This window comes from Chiloscyllium plagiosum, chromosome 27 (genome assembly GCF_004010195.1).
Source record: "Chiloscyllium plagiosum isolate BGI_BamShark_2017 chromosome 27, ASM401019v2, whole genome shotgun sequence".
Lineage (NCBI taxonomy): Eukaryota > Metazoa > Chordata > Chondrichthyes > Orectolobiformes > Hemiscylliidae > Chiloscyllium > Chiloscyllium plagiosum.
In genome coordinates, this window is record NC_057736.1 from 35,862,042 (window position 1) to 35,884,998 (window position 22,957).

The 22,957-nt window shown below is 40.7% G+C and overlaps 1 protein-coding gene across 3 annotated transcripts in view; it reads left to right on the forward strand.

Moving 5' to 3' along the window:
* The window catches only part of LOC122563731, a 73,746-nt gene that overhangs the window by 45,574 nt on the left and 5,215 nt on the right, over positions 1-22,957 (forward strand). For all 3 annotated transcript variants that reach the window (XM_043717878.1, XM_043717877.1, XM_043717879.1), the window contains exons 7-8: positions 920-1,091; positions 18,481-18,720. In XM_043717878.1, coding sequence (XP_043573813.1) covers positions 920-1,091; positions 18,481-18,720 — 412 coding nt within the window. The remainder of the gene's footprint in view (positions 1-919; positions 1,092-18,480; positions 18,721-22,957) is intronic.

The following is a 22,957-nucleotide window of genomic DNA, read 5'->3' on the forward strand; positions in this document are numbered from 1 at the left end:
TTCTCATTCAGAGGGTGGTGCGTGAATGAAATGAGCTTTCAGAGGAAGTGGTGGACGCTGGGATAATTATAACATTTAAAAGGCATCTGGATGGGTATATGAATAGTAAGGGTTTGGAGGGATATGAACCAAATTGGGACTAGGTTAATTTAAGATATCTGGTCATCATGGACAAGTGGACCGAAGGGTCTGTTTTTGTGCTGTACAGCTCTATGGCTCTATAACAAGTGTCACTTGTGAGTCAGACTTTGATGAAAATGACCCACAGGCATTCACTGTCCTCTAATTCATCAAACACTTTGTCTGACACTATTTCACAAAGAAATTTTTTTTCTCACCTTCCGGCACTGGGATATTGATTGAAAAAGTCCAGTAAGTAGTAGAAGTTACAAAAATTCAACAAGCTGTGCTCAATTCATTTTAATTTTAAATAGTTGACCTCTGGAGACTTTATAGATGAAGAATCAAAACCATGTGTAAGTTTTAGGCAAAGTGCATGTTCAGCCATAAAGGCTAGAATTCAATTTCAATTTTAAATTTAATACTTTGATTTTACATTATTAGCAATATGTTGCAAAATTTACCACTTCTTGGAAGTTAGAGTTGTGTGGAGCAGAAAGAGTTCCCTTTGCAGTATAAGCTGACAATCGGGAGATACAGCACCACTACTGGTTGGAGGATGTGGTTACAATGTGACAAGTTTACATAGATAATTACCATTGTACAGTGGACATTAGAATTTATATTGCAAAAACTAAATAGAAGTGTAACAAAAAACTAATAAAAGGAACTGCTCATATGTGTAAGATTTTTCAAATATACTGTAAATTATTTATTAAAACTGTTCATTTTTCCCTAATGTATAAAGAAGCTGTTTGATTAATGTAAGACATATTCTGCTTTGCTTGTAATCTAACAGATTTCCTATCACAGTTTGACGAAAGTGATCAAGCCGAGATGATGTCATTTAGAAGTGAGCCCAATGTCAAGCATTATATCACGGCAATGCCTTTATGTAGCTTTCCACATGGGCCCACTTCTGTCACCTCATCACTGGAAAGCAACAGCTCCATTGTCTCGCTTCCATACAGGTCAGTTGTCAGTGTTGTAAAAATAAAAGAACTGGTGACCAAGAGAAACTAAGGTCCATACAGCTCATCTTCTACCACTGTGGTAGTTATTATAATGACACTGAAAGATGTTCATTGATCATTGCAATTACTCTCGATCAATTAGTTTGCAACAGACTCATTCAAGACAGAAATGATGGAATACTTTCCATTTACCAGGATGAGTGCATTGACAACTCTCAATGTACTCAGCAGCATCTAGAACAATGCAGCCCCACTTAATTTGCACTCAAACCACCACTTTCAACATTCATTTACTTGCAGCAGTGTGTATTGTTTACAAGATGCACTCCAGTAACACACCAGGGGTCTTTCAACAGCACCTTCCAAACCCATGACCTATACTACTTAGAAGGAGAAAGTGCAGCACGTGCTTTTGGAGTATCACCACCTGCAAGCTCCCCTCCAGGTCACACATCACCCTCACTTGGATCTATATTGTTCATCTTTCGCATGCAACCTCTTTATTACCAGCACTTACACCATATGGAATGCAGCATTTCAATAAGGCTGTTCCATCACTACCTTCTCAAGGGCAATAAATGCTGGCAATGTCAGCAGTGCCCGCATCCCTTGAAAGAATTTTAAGAAAGCATAACTTGTACTTATAAGACACATTAACACAGTATAATGTCCCAAAGTTATTTCACAGTAGCATCATCAAACAAAGTTAGAAGTTCGGGAATATTTAGCAGGTGAGAAGTAGATTTTAAGTAGTTACTTAAAGGAGAAAATAGAGAGGTATATGGTGAGGTAATTTAGGCCCTCAGCAGTTGAAGGGACACAACTAATGGTGAAACAATTAAATTAGAAATAATAAGGAGGCTGGAATTAATGTAACACAGTCTTGGAGGACTGTTGGAATTGTAGGAGTGGAGGTAGTTATGGAGGTAAAGAGACAAAAGTCTATAGACAAATTTGAAAGTGAAGAAAAGGATTTTAATACTAAGGTGTTCAACCAGGAGTCAACATAAGTCAGTTGGCAGAGAAATAATGGATTATCTGAACTTGGTGAATGAGGGTCTGGGTTGGAGTAGTCAAGACTAGAGGCAACAAAGATATTAAAAGATGAATGTTTTGGCATCAATTCATCACAGGCATGGGTGAAGCAGGGAAATATAAAGGTTGAAGAATAGTATTGATATATAATCAGAATCTCACCTCATCATTAGAAATGAAACCAGGGTTGCAAACAGTTGACCAGGAGAGGATAGGATTTGTGGTGGAGTTCCCAATATTTAGTTGGAGAAAATTTCTGCTCATCTAATACAGGATGTCAAACAAGCAGCGTAGTAGTTTTGAGGTGGAAGATGTGTCAAGAGATCTGGTGCTGACTTGGACCTGTTGGGGGTTGGTTAGCTCAGTTGGCTAGATGGCTCATCTGTGATATAGAGCAACATTAACACGCAGGTTCAGTTCTTGCACTGGCTGAGGTTACTATGGAAGTCTTGCCTTTTCCACTTCACCCCTCACCTGAGGCATGGTGACCATCTGGTTCAACTCGCCATTAGTTGTCTCCTTCTAATGAGAAAGCAGCCCTACGGTCTTCTTGGATTATCACAAATTTACCTGACTTGAAACTGACATTACCAGTGTACTAGTGTTAATTAAAACTGTTTATTTATGGAGTGTATCACTAAGAGGCAGTCTAGGATAAGAAATAGGGGAGTCTTAATTATATCTTAAGGGAACACTGGAGGTAATGGTTCAGGAACAGAAAGAGAAGCCATTGCAGGTGAAACTCTGGTGACATGTATAAGAATGGAACTCGGTGTTTGCATTGTATCCAGCTGCACGGTGCTTGAGAGCTTTTATAAGTTGATGATTTGGACAACCATGTCAAAAGCTGCAAAGTGATAAAGTGGGAGCCAGGAAGAGAAATTGGGTGGTCATCAGTTTCATGGGAATAGGGTTGAGGGAGCAGGAGAAAGATTTCAATGACAAGGTGGATTTGGATAGTTTGAGTGCAAATAAAAGAGAGAAAAATCTGGGTTCGGGGCTGGAGCAGGGAGTGCCTTGGAGGAGACTGGTTTCATTGGCTAAGAAAAATGTGGCATGTGGTAGCCAATTAGATGGCCTCGTTCTCATGAATGAGTTAATCTTATATATATATATATATATATATTTGGGAACCGTGACCTAGAATTTCAGATCTGAATGATGAGGCCTTGAGGTACCTCCAATCTTGGGCGTTGGAGCTCATTTCCATGCAGAAAAAAAGATCACATCATTGTGACACTTAGGCAAATGAGGGAGGTAGTTGAAGGAAACTGCAGTTGCTCGGCAGAGAGATTTGCAGACACTCCAATCATACTCCAGGACATTGCAAGTTAAATACCTATGGAATTAATTGCCTCCATGAACTATGCTGTCTCAGGTTATTGTTAAGCTGGCCATACACCAGGTCTCAAGAAATTATCTTTTGTTCTCCTCAAAATGAATGGCAGACCCAATGTATCTTTAATGAGTCTTGGATGAGTTAATTGACATACACTCTCTCAGTATGCAACAAGGGGCTCACCTGACTTTCCATACACACTCTAAGCCTTTTATCATTGTAAGACTGGGATCTGCCAGGAACAGGGGAGCTCAGTATCACCTTACAGGATGTTCCAACCTTTCCACCCAGTTAGGAATTTGAATCTCATAGCGTGCACACGGTAGATGGATTGCCTGATCAAGGGGTGTCTGATTGCAGAGTGGGGTATTCTCATCATGAGACTGAAGAGAGGGTGTGTAGGAGAAGTTTATGATAATGTGGCTGTGGGGGAGGGAGTGGTGGTTAACCTGTGCAAAAGTACTTCTTGGGAGATTTAACAGAGGTATTCAAAATCATTAAGGTCTCTAGACAGAGTGAATAAAGAAAATACATCACTGATGGAAGGATTGAGAATAAATGGGCACAAGTTTAAATTCACTGACAAAAGTAGCAATGGAGACATGAGGAAATTTGTTTTCATCGCAGTGAGTGGTTAAGATCTGCCTGAGAGTATGGTGGAGGCAGGTTCAATTGAGACATTCAAGAAGTAATTGGATTATCTGAAAAAGTAGAATATGCAGGATCACAGAGAGAAGATGGGGGAATGGTTCTAGGCGAATTGCTAATTTTTCCTCATTTGCTGTTACCACGAAATGAGAATCAGCTCTCCTCTTTTCAGCATCTTCTTTGGCCACAATGGATATTTAATGGTCTTTCCAGCAATTTGCATCAATATAAATGTGGTCAACCTGTTCACCCACACGAATCAATTAAGGAGTCAATCACAAGAGTTTTTTGAATGATAATCAGATCAATTTAATTAGAACAAAGGAAAAAATGCTTGCAAATATTTACAAGGAAACAAGAGAAAAGGCAAGAGAGCATGTCCAGTGTATGAAAAGCAGTGCTCCAACTACAAGATTAGATTCCCTACAGCGTGGAAACAGGCCGTTCGGCCCAACCAGTCCACACCGACCCTGTGAAGAGTAACCCACCCAGGCCCATTTCCCTCTGACTAATGCACCTAACACTCTGGGCAATTTAGCATAGCCAATTCACCTGATCTACACATCTTTGGACTGTGGGAGGAAACCGGAGCACCCAGAGGAAACCCACGCTCCCACTACAAACTCCACACAGACAGTCACCTAAGGCTGGAATTGAAACTGGGACCCTGGTGCTGTGAGGAATCAGTACAATCCACTGAACCACAATGCCACCCTAAGAAGCTGTACTACTTTGCACACAGGTATATATTTTGAAGGAAACAAAGCAATCAGGTAAGGATGGCTGCTGGATTCTGCTGAATGATCACAGATATAATGGCATCTGGTTTAAAGGTGATTAAAAGCTTGTGACTATTAGAATGATGACAGTAGAAGGTGAGCATTAAATGAACATGAAGTTGCCAATAAATGGCATTGCTATGTGGAAGATAATGTGTTTCTCCAACTTTTGCAAAGTGACGCAGGATGATGACCCTATAATGAAGCTCTCGCAGGTAAAGCTGAGGTTATATAATAGAATGATTCGTGTTCCCAGAGGACAAATAGAGCTGAGAGCTCAGTGCAATGTGAAAAGTTAACATCTGGAGTTTTAGATAGTTTAGACATTCATCTCAGTTGAAGAAAATTTAAAGTTTGGAAAGGTAATGCTACATGTACCAGAAGAGATTTGCAGCATTTTGCAAGCCACATTATGCTATTGACTGCTGACCAGAAGAGGTTGCAAAGATTTTTTTTCAGGTTGTAGATGTCTTCCTGGTGAACATCCATCAAAGTGGATGAGAATGGGAAACCAACTTCATATCTGTGGAGGAGAGTTCCAGCGGCCCTCAATTTAGCCTAAAAGACAAGATAGAACAGGTCAAAAAGAAGGGATTAATCAAGGAAGTGATAATTCCTACCAACTGAATTAGCAGAATGGTAACAGTGAAAAAGACTGGAAATCTGACATTATGCATAAATCCAAACAATCTCCATAAAGCTTTGAGGTTGCTTCACATCAATCATTTAATAAATGTTGCCACAACAAGACAGAAGTAAAGGATGGTTACTGGCAAGTGAAACTGGGTGAAAGCAACAATTTTCTAATTACATTCTGAATGCCATTCAGGAGCACAGATGGCTCTGCATGTTGGTTGGCATTTCCGCTGCTATGGAACAGCATCAATACAAAGGAACATGAGATAGCCAATGATCTTCCTAGAGTGGATAATTTGATTGATGATCTGCCAAGTCTATGGATATGGAGATACAATGAAGAAATAATCATAGTCATAGATCATATTATAGTGTGATGGCTAAAGGTAGATTGCCAGATGAGCCTGAAGCTGAACAGAAAAAGATAAAATTGATTATTCTGAGGTCAAGTATATAGATTATTGTTGACAAGGTGATAACTGCAGCAGAAATACAACAACTAACAGAAAAGTGATGCAAATGATTTGTTGGATTTGTGAACTCTCTGATAAACTCCTTGTGTAATTCGTCATCAGAATATGAACCTCTATGCAAGCTCACTTGTAAGGGTATACAGTGGCATTGAAGCAAAAAGTAATTTTTACTAGAAACAAACTACAGTTACCATAGCAACTGCACTTTCAATGGGACTAGCTCTCCCTGGAGAAGGAATTGCAGTCCAGGAATGAACAGATATTAGATGAACCGCTAACACCAACTCATACATATGCCATTAAAAGATCAGAATGTTATAGAGATTGTGGGTGACATTTAACTGCTGGAACAGACATATGTGGCACTGACTGGAAGAAATACAGTGTTTATTTATAATTTATAATTTTTTGTTTTATTGGGTAACGTAACGGTAAAGGAGGCTGTTTCGACAAATGTGTTTGTAAGAACACTGTAAATGTGTCACTTTCTGCAGTCATGTAACCTTTGTTATAAGTTGCTTACACTTTAAAATGAACTGCCACTGAAAAGACTACATGAAATAACCTGGTTGTTATTGCAATGCTTTTGTTTGGACCATGTTGTATGTAAGTTGGCTGCTGAAATTCCCCTATAACGACAACATTACACTCAAAAGGTTTTTAATTGGTTGTGATATCCTTCCTGAGATCCTGAGGTCACAAAGGCACAAGCTTTTCTTTCAAAGAAAAGTTCACTAACGTGTTTTGTCCTTAAATGTCAGGATTACGCATGCCAGCTTTTATTTGGGTACACTGTCAGAAATTTAAACTTGTCACTTGATACAAGAAAGTTCTCACTTTGATGTTTACTTGCACAGGTAGATGGCATATTTGTTTTCATTTGTTTATTGATGGATTTGTTTCTGCTTTATCTCAGCTACCTCTGCCAATAAAAACAGCTACAAAGCCAAGAAAAACAGAGCTGCATTTCTGTGGGCCTGATTAATGGATGCAGACGTGCAATGTCGCATACTCTTAAGGAAGGAAACTGAAAGAACCGCAGATAATGTAAATCAGAAACAAAAACAGAATTGCTGAAAAAGTTCAGCAGGTCTTGCATCATTTGCAGTTCTGAGGAAGGTTCACTGGACCTGAAACGTTAATTCTGATTTGTCTCCACAGATGCTGCTGGACCTGCTGAGCTTTTCCAGCAATTTCTGTTTCTGTTTGCTTAAGGGAGGAAGTAAGTGTCTCCTTATCTAATTTGGCCTGCATGTAACTCCACATTCACGGCAATGTCATTGGCTCTCAATTGGATTCTGAAATGGCCTAGCAAGCCAAATGTGTCAAAACTGCTACAAAATCCAAAGAAAGCAATGAAAGCAGCCAGACCACTGGATCAGTATTTATTACCCATCCCAAGTGATCTTGAGAAGATGCTGCTTGAACTGTTGCACTATGTGGTATAAGTACACTTACAATGTTGCTCGGGAGGCAGCTTCAGAATCTTGCCATAGTGATATTGAAGGAAAGGCAATATATTTCAGGGTCAAATAGTTTGCGGCTTGGAGATGAACTTGCAGCTGGTGGTACTCCTAGATAGCTATTGCCCCTGTGACTCTAGGTGGTTGTTGGTTCAGGACGTGCTGACCAAGATGCCTTGGTGAAAAAATACATTGCATTCTACGCAGTGCTGTTACTGAGTGTCTGTGATGGAGAGAGGTGATGTTTGGGGATATAGTGCCAATCAAGTGGGCTGTTTTGAAGTGAATGGTGTCAAGTTTCTTGAGTGTTGTTGGAGTGGCATTCATCCAGGAAACTGGAGAGAGTTACATGATACTCCTGACTTATGCTTTGTAGATGGTTGAAGTGCTTTAAGGAGTCAGGAGCTGAGTTACTTGCCTTAGAATTAGCAGCATCTGCTCCCATGGCTACAATATTATTATAGAGTCTAGTCTAGTTATTATAGGGTCTAGTTGGTCAAAGGTTGGTGGTAGGGGATTCAGCGGTGATAATACCATTAAATGTCACCGGCAATAGTTCGATTCTCTCTTGTTAGCAATGGTCATTATCTGCTACTTGTGTGGTACAAAAGTAATTTGCCACTGGTCAGCTCAAGCTTGGATGTTGTCCAGATTTCACTGGACAAGTGAGACTGCTTCAGTATCTGAGGAGTTGCAAATGGTGCAGAACATTGTACAAATATCAGCAAAAATTCCCACTTCTGACCTTACGATGGAAGACATCAGAGCTAGAGATTTTCAGTCAATCTGCAAAACTATGGATCATGAAGCTGATAGTTTATCTACCAACATAAACATTACAGGTAACTTCCACTGCTACAGCTGCAAAGTTCAACTGCTTGCAAGTAATTCGTCATAAACAATTCAGAAATTGATCCCTTTTTATAACTTTTAAACACTGGTAAATACAAATGGACTTGGTTACCAGTGGCAAATTACTTTTTCTTCTGGTAAATGTTTGATTAGATTCCACTGCAGTGTGGAAACAGGCCCTTCAGCCCAACCAGTCCACATCAGTCCTCTGAAGAGTAACCCACTCAGACCCATTTCCCTCTGACTAATGCACCTAACACTATGCGCAATTTAGCATGGCCAATTCACCTGACCTGCACATCTTTGTTTCAGTGGGAGGAAACTGGAGCACCCAGAGGAAGCCCACGCAGAAATAGGGAGGATGTGCAAACTCCACACAGTCACCGAAAGCTGGAATTGAACCTGAGTCCTTGGCGCTGTAAGCAGCAATGCTAACTACTGAGCCACTGTACCACCCCTTTGGTATCAACTGTTAGTGCATATGTGTGTTGGGTTACTAATAGAAGGGAATTCTTCTTTAGATTAACATTTTTGAAACCATTTGGGAGGGTGAGTGAACAAAGAAGGAAAGTCAGTTCATCAGAAACTCAGCTGGACTCACCACATAAACACAATGGCTACAATAATAGGTTAGAGGCTAGGAGTACCGCAGTGACTAACTCACGTCCTGACTGCTGAAGGCCTGTTCACCATCCGCAAGGCACAAGTCAGGAGTGTGATGGGATACTCCCCACTTGCCTGGATGGGTGCAACCCCAACAACACTCAAGAAGCTTGACGCCATCCAGGACATAGCAGCCTGTTTGTTTGGCATTGCATCCACTCCTTCCACCACTGATGCTCAGTAGCATCAATGCGTACTGTCTGTGTGATGCACTGCAGAAATGTACCATAGATCCTCAGGCAGCACCTTCCAAACCTACAACCACTTCCATCTAGAAGGACAAGTAGAGCATATGTATGAGAACATCATCACCTTCAAGGTCCCCTCCAAGTCACTCACCAACCTGACTTGGAAATACACCACCGTTCCTTCAATCGCTGGGTCAAAATCCTGGAATTACCTCTCTAAGGGCATTGTGAGTCAACCCACAGCCGGTAGACTGCAGCCGTTCAAGAGGCAGCTCCCCACCATCTTCTCAAGGGCAACTAGGGATGGACAATAAATACTGGCCTAGCCAGCGATGCCTACATCACACAAAATGAATTTTAAAAAACCCTCCTCACTTGGGAGCTAAACAGTTTATGGTATCCCATCAGGAACCATAACAAATTGAGGAACCACCCTGGGGATGGATTGGCAACAACCACCATCCATGGATAGATGAGGCAGGACTGCAGAACTTTAAATCTGGTCAGTTCACCATGGGTTCACCTTGCTCTATCAATTGCAAACTGGGGTTCTGCTGTTTGATGTGCAAGTCATCTTGTGTTGTGGCATTAACAGGTCGATACCTCAGTTTCAGGCATGCCTGGTGCTGCTCCAGGCATCCCTTCTGCACTCTGCTCCAATAGACTTGATGTAAGGTTACAGCGACTGACAGAAAGTGCAACAGGCTTGATTGGAATGGTAGTGTGTGGATTACTGGGCCATGAGAATACAGGTTCAGGTTGAATACAAAATCTCTTGTCTTTGATTGCTCACAGTCCCTAGGGATGCCCAATATGAGTTAAAAAATTTGTTCAACATTTATGAGACCTTTTCTCCAAATGGGGAGAAAGTGAGGTCTGCAGATGCTGGAGATCAGAGCTGAAAATGTGTTGCTGGAAAAGCGCAGCAGGTCAGGCAGCATCCAAGGAACAGGAGAATCGACGTTTCGGGCATTCCTGAAGAAGGGCTTATGCCCGAAAAGTCGATTCTCCTGTTCCTTGGATGCTGCCTGACCTGCTGCACTTTTCCAGCAACACATTTTCAACTTTTCTCCAAATGATTGTATTCCAGTCACTCCCACCGATAAAGAGAATGCCAGAGTGTTAAAGCAGGACAACTGTCGGGTCTTCCCACAAGTAAAGCAAAGTGAGGAAGCTGGATGAAAATTAAAGGGCTGAAGTATGCGGGAAGCAATATAAGGAAAGTGTATAAATTCAGTAGCAGTAAAGCTTGTACAGAGATAACAATAAGACCTTAAGCTGAATACATGTGGGAACAGGAAGCCATTGTCAGTTGCAAGATTGGAAGTTGGCGGCTGTGTTTTGGTCTGAGTGTAGTTTGTGGGGAATAGTGGATTAGGATGTCAAGGAGAATTTAGAAGAATTGATTTGAAATAAAAGTATGGAGAGAGATCCGCCAATGCAGATGAGGTCAGAAGTGATGGAAGATTTAACAGCAATAGATGTAAACAGTCTTGGCAATGAATGAATCGAAAGGATGACATATTTTCCTGATTTGGTTCAATGTGAGTAAGCGGTTCAGATTTGCATTTGAAATTACAATAGCAAAGCTAATAAATTTTTAAAAATGCAAAAATCAATGTGTGTCTGCATGGGCTGGGCATGAGTACAATAACATTACATATATCACATGATTCACAATCCCTGACAGGTAAGGATTACAAACTGTAATGGCAATTTCATCCAATAATTTGTTCTGTTAATATCACACTTTCATCTGGAGATCTACTTTTACCATTAAATCATACTATGCTATTCAAAGCCTCCATCCGATACCAAGTTCCACTTCACCAGTTCTCCCCTCCAGTTCTACATTGGCTACCAGTGACCCAGGAACAACATATCACAATCGTCACTCTCATATTTAAATTCCCTCATAGCCTAGCCTCTCCAAAATGTTTTAAACCATGAACAGACACCCCTCATAGATCATTATATTCCTCTGACTCTCACCTTTATCAGTCTCCCACTAAAGCTTTCCCATCTCCATTGTTGTGTGTTTGTTGTACCTTCCAACACTTTTGATTCCTTTGTGATCTAGGGTGTGTGAGTTAACCACATTCTGGTCTAATGAGAAGAGTCTTGTAATGTAAAGATAATGTAGTTTACTGTTTCCCTAAAACTATTTGTTGTTTTCGAAAAATAGATTCTACATTACTACAAAGACTGTTGGGAGGATCTCACCTTATTTCTGTTTTTCACATTATCCTACCTTACACTGTCATAAGATCATCATAGTGGGTGGTGCCCGTTGCATTCAATTGAATAGTAAGCCTTTCACACAACAACTAAATTCCTCTCCCTCCTTTAAGACCCTCTTTAAAACCTAGCGATGAAGATTTGGTTTCCCCTCCTTATATCATTGCAATTGAGATCAATGTTTGCTTCATGACTGCTTTTTGAAGAACCTCAAGATATTTTATGCTTCGCCAGTTGATAATTCACATAAATTGTAACTTCTTGCCCATTGAAGCTGCTTTAGGCACCTAACCAACTTACGATCTGTTGATATTTTAAAATCTCAGTCCATATCTTCTAATTGAAAGATTGTCATTGCTTAACTGTTGACTTCTATTGCATGTTGGAACTGTGTAGGATTTCTATACCCCAGCAATTGCCCAAAAAGTTGAAACTTCCAATGGGCATCTAGAACGCAGCATCTAGAACATTCTGAAAAAGTGCCCAGTCCTGAGTCAGTATCAGAAACACTAGAGTTTCTGACTTACTTACCTTAAGAGTTTGTCAGGAAATGTTAGAGAAATTAAAACCTGCTCCATTCCTTCGGTAATTTTCAGGAAAGTCCTCGCCTAACAACACCCTTCCAACTTCGCATTGGCTGCTGATGACAGCTACTCCCAGCACCCAATACAACCCACATCCAACCTGACAACTCTGCCTCCCAATTGACACCCTAGTCACCTAACCTATCCCGACCCTAACCCCCATCCCATCTCATCCCACGGATATCCTTTTGGGCTCCAATCTGACTAACACTATCCCTCCTGACCTGATTACAAACTCCCTGCTCCACCCAATCCCCGAACAATGACCCCTGCAACTGACCCACCCAGACAAGTCCCACTCCTACCCAACAGTCACCTGGGTAACTCACTTGACACCCCCTCTCCTTTTATACCCTTCTCCCCCCACCTCACCACCACCACTATCTCCCCTCAGTCCTCCCCCACCAAGCACCCTACCCCAAATCACTGGTTATCCTACCTCTTTGCCCAACCTGTCTTCCTATTCTCCACTCATCTGGCACCCATACCACTCATTCAGTAGGCACATTACCCCCCACAAACCTGGTATCCTAATCCCTTAACCCACCTGGCACCTGCCTCCCCTCATCCACCAGACACCTGTACCTTTCACCACCTGGCATCCTGCCCTTCACAAATCTGTACTCTATCCTCACCCCTCCCTCCCCATCTGGCACCCTACTCCTCTCATCTTCCTGGCATCAGTAACACCTTATCAACCTGCCATCTTACATCCCCATTCACTTACCATCTTAGCCCCCAAACCCTGACACCCCTAGACCTCTCTTACTTGGCACACATAACCCATCTTACCTGCTGTCAAGTAGCTTGATGACTTTTAAGCCACAGAATACAGCAGCTTTTGCTGCAAAAGGGGAAGTAACCTCAGCATCAATCCACTCTGCCATTGTCTATGTGGTTTGCTGGATTACCTCCAGTGTTCAGCCATCTGCCTTGGAACATAAGCCAGGAAACCCCTGTAAAGGTGAATGGGCAACTTTCAGTCTTTCTGGATTGGAAATAGGGATTCCAATTCAAATCAAAATAATTGGCATTGTTTTTGTGATGGCAGTGCAATTACACAGTTATTACACAATTACATAATTACAATGACTTTTCCACCACATCTCTGTTTCAGTTTGTAGCATTCCTCCCTCTGAGTTTCTGGGCTCCAACATTGAGGCTGACTCTCCAGTACAGAACTGTGGGTTAATTCTAGTTGCATTGATAGAGGTCCTATCTTTTGGATCAAATTTTATGTTGAGGCCCCTAACCCTAACTGCCTGATAGGTAGGTGTAACAGAGTATCTACATAACCTACTATGTGAAAGGTGATCAAAAGAGTTATCCCCAACATCCTGGCCCATATTTAACCGTCAGTCGACATCACAAAATCAATAATCTGGTCATTATTCCATTCATCGTTGTGGGAAAGAGTTTTGCTGAGTGCAAATTGACTGTTTCATTTTCTGCATTACAATCATGACCACACTTATAAAAGATATTGTATGGCTGTCAAGTAATTGAAACATCCAGTGCTCAAAACATGAGAATTAGAATTAGCTTTATTGTCACATGAGTACACTGAAAAGTTTACAATTCGCCACTTATGACACCATCTTAGGTACAAAGTTACCGAGGTAAAGATTCTTGAGTACAAATTCTTCAGGATAAAAAGGCGTTACAGACCTTCAAAAATATAAAACCTTAATAATAAATTAGAAAAATAAATAAATATGCGGAATATACATGCAAGTCTTAGTTTCCTATTTTATTGTGAGAATTCTTTTCTGTTTATTTTCTCATGGGTCATGGATGTGGTTGGCAAGGCCCGAATTTGTTGCCCAGGTAGTGGTCAGCAAAGTGGCACAATGGTTAGCACTGCTGCCTCATGGCGCCACAGACCCGGGTTCAATTCCTGCCTCAGGTGACTGTCTGTGTGGAGTTAACGCATTCTTCCTGTGTCTGCGTGGGTTTGCTCTCACACTTCAAAAATGTGCAGGTTAGGTAAGTTGGCTATGCTAAATTGCCTGTAGTGTTAGGTGAAGGAGCAAATGTCAGGGGGTGGATCGGTGTGGACTTTTGTGGGCGGCACGGTGGCACAGTGGTTAGCACTGCTGCCTCACAGCGCCTGAGACCCGGGTTCAGTTCCCGCCTCAGGCGACTGACTGTGTGGAGTTTGCACGTTCTCCCTGTGTCTGCGTGGGTTTCCTCCGGGTGCTCCGGTTTCCTCCCACAGTCCAAAGATGTGCAGGTCAGGTGAATTGGCCATGCTAAATTGCCCCTAGTGTTAGGTAAGGGGTAAATGTAGGGGTATGGGTGGGTTGCGCTTCAGCGGGGTGGTGTGGACTTGTTGGGCCGAAGGGCCTGTTTCCACACTGTAAGTAATCTAATCTAATCTAATCCCCTGGAACTGAGTAGCTTGCACTGCTCGGCCATTACAGCAGAGAGTTAAGAGTCAACCACATTGCTGTAGATCTGGTGTTGCATATAGGCCAGTCTGGCTCAAGATGGGTAGATGTCTATCACTAAAGAGCATTAAGTATTACAAAAGTTGTTAATGTAGCATAATCTTTACTTCTGGTACTAATATTCAATTCCAGATTTATGAACCGCATTTAAATTGCACAGTGGGATTTGAACCCATGTTCCCAGGGATGCCAGTATGGTGCCATTACCATTACACCATCATCTCCCAAGAGTAAAGTTATTAGAATTGCTGCCTGAAAATAGTAATAAAGTAACCTGCAAATTGTGGTAGTGAATCTTATGAGGCAGTTACTATGTTGCAGCTTCATGACTGAACTCTGAGCTGGATTGAGCCAGGTGTTCACACACCTTAGACGTTAGACACAGAACCACAACAGTGCAGTATATTTGAGACCTATATGAACAGGGCAAACAACAGTATTTTCCGTAATAAATTAGATTGAAAGATTACTAACCAGATTAGCCCAAAGCTTGAACCAGGATGTTCACTTGAGAACAGTGAATTCAAGGTCAAATAATACAGAAAATACAAATAGAATGAGGGAAAGAATGGGATTAGTAGAAATAAAAGAGACAAAAAATGTAATTGTTTTATGTTTAAATGTTGAAGTAACAAGAGTATAAATGTTAATCTTCAGTGTTATGGGGTTGTTCTGGCAATATTTCACATTTGTCACACTATTAAAATAGTACTTCAATTGGAAATAGGCAGTAATAACTTGTATTGGTGAGTTCATTTGGTATGTATGATGTAAAGATACATGATTCACAGCATTTGGGAGATTATGGGTGGGTGGCACGGTGGCTCAGTGATTAGCATTTTGTCCTTACAGCACCATGGACCTGGGCTGATTCCACCCTTGGATAACTGGCCATGGGAATTTGCACAATCTCCTGGTGTCTGTGAGAGTTTCTCCGGGTGCTCTGGCTTCTTCCCACAGACCAAAGATGTGCAGGTTGGCTTGATTGGCCATGTTAAATTGCCCATCATGTTCAGGCATGTGCAGGTTAGGTGGATTAGCCATGGGAAATGCAGAGATGAGGTAGGTCTGGTTGGGATGCTCTTCAGAGGGTTGGTGTGAACTCAATAGACTGAATGCCCTGCTTCCACACTGTATGGATTCTATTTGAGTAGGGAATCAGGTGGTGTGCTGACTCTTTGAAGGCACATTTGAACAACAGTAGGCCACATGGCTCTTTAGTCTTGCTCTGCCATTCAATAAAATCATGACTGATCTGATTTTAACCTCAACTCTACATTCCTGCATATCTCTGATAATCTTTCATCCTCTTGGTAACCAAGAATCTGTCTACCTCACTCCTTAAAAATATTTAAAGATTCTTCATCCTCTGCCTTTTGAGGATGGGAATTCCAAGGACTCACAACTCTCTTAGAGAAATAAAAAAATGTTTCTTATCTCTGTCCCCTTATTTTAAGTGGCCCCTTATTTTAAAGTATGACCCCTATTTTTAGATTCTTCCACAAGAGAAAACAACTCTTGAGTTAAATCCTCTCAGGATCTTAAATGTTCCAATGAAATCACCTCTGACTCTTCTAAACTGCTCAGGGTACAGATCTGGCCTGGTTAGCCTTTCCTCTTTAGCCAATCCACTCATTGCAGATATTAGTCCAGTAAACCTTCTCTAAATAATTTGCAACATATTAACATCCTTCTCTAAGTGCAATGTCAAGTAGTATAAACATTATTCAAGATGCAATTTCACTACTACCCTGTGTAACTGAAGCATAGCCTCCTTTCTCTTGCATCTTATGCCCCTCATAATAAAACATAACATTTTATTAGCTTTGCTGATTACATGCATGCTAGCGTTCTGTGAGACATGCATTTCAGAACATAGCAACCTGTCACCATTAAGATAATATGCTTTTTTATTCTTTCTGCCAAAATGGACAATTTCACACTTTCCCACATTGTAATCTATTTACCAGATATTTGTGCACTCAATTAACTTATCTCCATCCCTCTTCAAAATTCACTTTTTCTTTCATCTCTCTTTCTGCCATCTGTAAATTTAGCTTCCATAACTTTGTTCCCTCTCTCCAAATCATTGAGTGGAAATGTCGAGTGGCCACACAGGCAACTTCCTAACTTCTTGTTGAACTGTGATTGCTGAACATTGATGTCCAATTTCCATTTAAATAATAGTGCTGTTACCTTTGCCATTGTTTCTATTGCAAAATCTGGCCCTGAGTCTGAGCCAAAATGAACAGGTGCTCTCAAAGCCTCGCAGAGTTTAATTGTTCTGTTTATGTCAAATTGAGTTCAGTTCAGTTGCTAAGTCAGCTGGAACAAAACACCAGATATGATAATAGTAATGGAATGTACTAAGTCAGTTCTGATTGAAAGGCTAACAACTGGTGGCCAGTGAAATTCCCCACTCCTCTTCAGTGATCCTTGCAACATCTGTTTTTTTTGCAGGGGCTTGCTATTAACAGAGTGTGATTTTGTGTTTTACATCCTCTCCTGTGAGTGTGCTTATGCCCAAATCAACAACAGCAATTCTACTTATTTTGCCTGTGTAGGTTCAGCTAACAAGGCTGGGTTACAGAAAACCCCTGCAGGAATCCGACAGAAGAGAGTCTCCAACCTGGCTGTATGTCCAATCTCTAGCAATATTCTAAGATAAGATGTCTCACAATGGCAATGCACATTCAGTGCTTTTAGTAAGAAAAAGGCAAAAACTACAACATGGATCACTTGTACATACCAATATACACTATGTTCTGCCAAAACCACTTTCAAAACATAGAAACCAGAGTAGGAGCAGCGTATTTACTTCTTCAAGTATGATGATGGCTAATCCTCTACATCAATGCCATGCTCCTACCTTCCCCCCATATTCCTTGAATTTTTTAAAATCTCAATATTTACCTATCCCTTTCTTAAATATATTCAGTGGATGTGGGAGTGAATTCCACAGGTTCAATACATTTTGCATAACAAAAAGGTTTCCTTATCTCAGTCCTAAATGGTCTACACACATATCCCAAGACTGTGATCCCTAGTCCTAGAATCTCCCACCAGGGGAAAATTCCTCCCTATACCTAGTCTGTCCAGACCAGTTAGAATTTTATATGTTTCAATGAGATCCCCTCAAATCCTTCTAAACTCTGGTGAATACTGCCCGGTTGAGCCAACCTCTCCTTACAGGACCGTCCTGGTATCCCTGGTATCAGCCGAGTGAACCACCACTGCACTCCCTCAATGGCAAATGAATCCTTTGCTAGGCAAGGAGACCAAAAATGTACACAATGCTCTGGGTGTGGTCTCACCAATGTCCTGCATAACTTCCATAAGACATCCCTACTCTGAACTCAAATCCTTTTCTAAAAGGCCAATACATCTGAATGTTCTGAGGAAGGGTCATTCGACCCAAGCATTGACTCTGATTTCTCTCCACAGATTCTACCAGACATGCTGAGCTTTTCTAGCAATTTCTGTTTTTGTTTCTTATTTACAGCATCTGCAGTTCTTCTGGTTTTTAAGGCCAATATATCAATTGCCTAATTACTTGTTGCACCTTCCTGTCTAGTTCATTGACTGGTGTTCAAGAACACCCAGATCTATAGCATTTGGTCTGGATCATATTGTGTGACTGTACTGATGTTTTTGAGTTAGTGTGTCAATGACTGAATTCCGTTATTGCTCATATTTTCCTCTCAATTTGTAGAATGTTATTTTCCCTCTCTTCTTCAGGCATATTCCATTAACCCATTCTCTGATTGGAAGGTTTCCCAGCTCCATGCTCACCTTTATGATAACAAAATGTGTGTCAATGGGTGCAAGAGGCATGGACATTTTGAGGGTATGCACTTGGGGGCTGTGTATGTGCCTTTATGTGCAAGTAGGATACCAGCCAAGATCAAAATTACCTCTAATGTCTCCAGTTGGTAATTATTCCATGCTGCGTCCTAACTCTCTAAATATTGCATCCGAAAACAAACAATTGCCAGGCAATGCTAAAACATCATTCAATATTTTCTGTTTCTCTCACAGATTTAAGGCTGACCCTGGAAGTGATCGACCCCTGAAAGCATATGCACCTCGCTCTGTCTTAGATATACAGGTTGGACACAGAGTTAAAGTTATATTGCCAAGTGGCAAAATTGGAGCAGGTCTGGTGAAGTATATTGGTGGTTTGCCTATGGTGCCGGAAATCTGCTTTGGAGTGGAACTGGATTTTCCCGAAAATGGTCTACGTAATGGAGTGTTCGCAGGGCACTGTTATTTTTCCTGGTAAGTTATAAGCTACGTAAATATGGAAACATTTCTAATTTGGGGTTACTATTTTCTTCCCGCTGGTATGTTTTAATAAATATCTCTGCAAACATTTTCTAACTTTTGGAGATGTGGACTCTCCTAAGTACTCTCAGCCATCAGGTTGTATGATTTAGTGGATAAAGTGTATTGAAATGTCTTCTTCTTTATACCTAAGAGGCTTGGCTTGGTAGACTCCAGAAGCATTGGAAAGTTTTTGCTCAACCCTACAGGGAGAATCACAAATGTTTTTCAGAAATGGCAAACGATAAGTCTTGATCACTGAAAGATTCCAACGAACATAGTGTTACTAGAAGTTTACAAACTAAGTTTACAAAATTATGAGAGACATGGACAGAACATATAGTCGGAATCTTTTTCCCAGAGTAGAAATGTCAATAATGAATGCGTAGGTTTGAGGAAAAAGGGGTAAGTTTAAAGGAGATGTGGGTAGCATGTTTTTTTGCACAGAGGGTGGGAAGTACCCGGAATGCATTGCTAGATGACGTGGTGGAGGCAGATACAATAATGATATTAAAGAGGCATCTTGACAGATATATGAATAGGCTGGGAATAGAAGAATACAGACCAGATAAAGGCAAAAGGCATCATGTGTTGACGCAGGCTTGGTAGGCCGAAAGGCTTGTTCCTGAACTGTTTTTTAATCTTTGTACTACTGCCAGAAGCATCAGATTGCTGTTTGAATTTTTATCAAGCAAGTAATTAATTGCATGCATGTCAGGACAGCCCAGTTAATTACAACAGGCACAGGAAGATGACATTTGAGAACTATCAATCCATATCCTTATGTACAGAAAATGATTAATAACCAGTTAATGGATGACTGCAGGCACACAGTTCCGTGTTCTAGTATTCAGCATGCAAAGACCTACTCTGGTTTAAACCATGTATATCATCCAGTGGTAGACTCAAACACAAGGTACTGAATGGTGTCCCTGGGACCAGAAAACCTCATTAGATAGAGTTTCAAAAATGTTCTGTTGTATTACTGTTGTTGTACCTGAAATAATAATATGAACAATGGGAATAACTTAAATGAACACATCCTTCAGATCTCAATGTTTAAAGTCCTTTGGGGATTTGAACCCCATTGTCTTTTTTTGGTATCGCTGCAGTAATCAAAGTCAATGAACACTAAAACAATATGTTTGATAATAACAATCCTGAAGTTTCTGCATTCTTTGAGTGAGTAGAGGATCATTGAATGCGTGATCCCATGCTTCTATCAAATCCAACACCGATTCTGAAGACAGATTCTTGTTATCACAATTATTTCTGAAAGTGAAGGATTCTTTTATTAACAAATGATTTTTGTTATAAGAAATCATTTTGATCTTTTGCCACCCTTGCAATCTTTTGTTTTCACTCGTTCTACTATAACTCTTAATTGATTGAAAGCTTGAAGTCCTCAGATTGATGTATGGATGGATATCCATGATAACAAACCCTTGGGCCAGAGGTCACCAAGGCAGAATTGCCTCCCTCTAATGGCTTTTGCTGTTTCTCCTAGGTTTCTGCTGACTTTATGCTGACATTGAAGTGGGATATCAAGAGAAGTTCATGACCCTGATGTTTTACTTCATATACTGCCTTTGCTTTGAAATTTTCCTCTAGTTCTCTCTTTTTTTCTCCTTCTCCTGAAGTACTGAGGTAGGATCTGGGCATTGCCAACCATTTGACATATTGCCAAAGTGTCATTCTAGATAGAGAATTCCAACATTCATAGTCATTCTTGGATCTGTGTTCACTCCACACCAAATCAGCATCTCCCCAGCAGGTCTTAACAAATACCAATAAAATTGAGAAACCCTAGAGAATTGTTGCCATACTTTTCGCTGAGTTTGAACTCAGCACTTTCACTGCCTTACCTTTTAAGGACCTGCAATTTGATTGATATGCATGAGACTTCCATACTGAGAGAACAGAGGAAAGCTTGCTTCCTGCACATTATTGGCTACTTAATGTCTGAAGCAGCTGAATCACTGAATTACAAGAAATAATTAACATCATAACTAATTTCCATTTTTGAGCAAGCAATCAGATGGGTGACTGTGTTGAAATTAGAGGCTGGGCAGACTGAAACTCAGAGGCAGTTTTTTTGCTGATGGTTAAGATGACAAAATTGAATATTGGCTTAGGAGAGGGAGAAACTTGGTTGCCAGTTATGATCTGGGGAAAAACTGGCAGAAAGTATTCAGGGCTATTAATTCAGGCTAAAGAATCAGGCTATTAATTCTCCTTGACGATTTCACCCTTTACTACACTTTGAAGTTCAGGAGTGCATTTGGCCAACTTACTGTCAACGTTTGTGTTTCTTCTCTCAAGTCAGATCATTGATGTTAGATCTTCCCAAGAAAACAGTTGAGGACAAGTGAGCCTGTATAAAATACAGAGTGCAGGTAGGGAAGGGAAGAGGAGATGGTGTGTTTTTAAATTGGAGAATGTGACAGTGGGCAGGAAATGATATCCTTGTGGACAACTGCATCAAAACGAGCAGAGTCTCTGATGGTAGCATCTTTTTTCCTCTTGCGAGACTGTTTGGTAGTCAAATTCATGTTTAGTCAGTGAATAGGGAGCCATGACTTGGCTAAAACAATAGCTCAGACCCTCCAATCTCCAGATGATCAGAGACTGGATGACACAAGATGCATATCAGAACTGTGCAGAAATCATGACATAGTGACTTTCCATGGATTGTCCAGAAAAAGGTAAATTCTACTGGTCCCTGGAACCCTCTGCAAAAATCTCTGATTCCAAGTTAGAGCTAGACGCAACAGTTCCAAAACACATTGGATGAGTTTACTCAAAGTGTTGGAGGCCTGAGTGACCAAGACATAGAAGCCCTTTCAAAGGCAGCAGCTGATGACTTGTTTGCGGCAACAGAGAGAACATCAGTTTGCATGGAGAGTATGAGTATCAACTTTACTCAAAATGCAATGCCCATGCAGATAATATTAGTAGTTGGGAAGCAGAGGGTTGTCTGCACAAGCAAGATAGAAAGCTAATTTAAGAGATAACTGGTTTGTGAGGAATCTTCTTAGAGGATCCATCTCATTCACACCACTGTAATTTCAACTGAACCGTTTCCATGGAGAAAACATATTATTTAGAAATCACAACACAAAAATAGATCCTTTGGCCAAAGCAGTCTGTGTTGGTGCATGTCACCCACATAAACAGAAATTAAATCCTGCATGATTCCCACATCCCTTTATCCCCTTTTATCAATGTATTAATTTTATTAGTTTTGTTTCATGAGTTGTGCAGATCAAGAAGCACCCTTTATTCTGCGTTTTTGTCAAAGGCTGTAAAATGAGACATTTTTAACTGTCCTTTGCATTCACTGTCAGGAAGAAACAAACTCATGCATGTTTAGTTATACATCATCCTGGGTTGGCTGTGTGTCCATTTACAAGCATAGAAACATAAAACATTTACAGCACATTTTGCCAATAATGAGCTATCCTGTCTAACCCCACTTTCCAGTTCTTGATCTGTAACCCTGTAGGTTATGGCACCTCAAGTGCATCATCAGCATATCCTTTGTTGTTTGCAATATATGGAAATCTATTAATCTCAGTCCTGAACACTCAATGATGAGCCTCCACAGAAGATTCAGAAAATTTGTAACTGTCCAAGGGAAGAAATTTCACCTCAGTGCTTAATGGTCTGCTCTTTATTATGAAGCTGTGTCACTTGATTCTTAGTGAGGGGAAACATCCTTCTTGCCACACTGTCAATCCTTGAAAAAATTCTGCATGTTTAAATGTGATCACCTATCATTCTTCTAAACCCCAGTGGGTATAGGCCCAAACTATTTAATCTTTCTGCAAAAGACAATCCTTCCTTTGGAGAACCTTCCTCAATGACAAGTATATCTTTTCCTGACTAAGGAAACTGAAAATGCACTCAGTATTCCAGGTGTGTTCTGTGTATAACCGCTGTAAGATATCATTACCCAAAATCTCTTGTCGTAAAGGCCAATGTTTCATTTACCTTCTTAATTGTTTCCTGTAGCTCAGCCTTAATATTCAACCCCTCATCCCAGGAGCTAATTGAGTGAAGCTTCACTGTACTGTCTCCATTGCAGTTGTATCCTCACAAAGTTAAACTTCACTGTCCAACATTGCTATGGAAGCATCATCAAAGCTGAGAATTAGCAGGTCCAACAGCCCAACTTGTTTCCCTGTCTAGA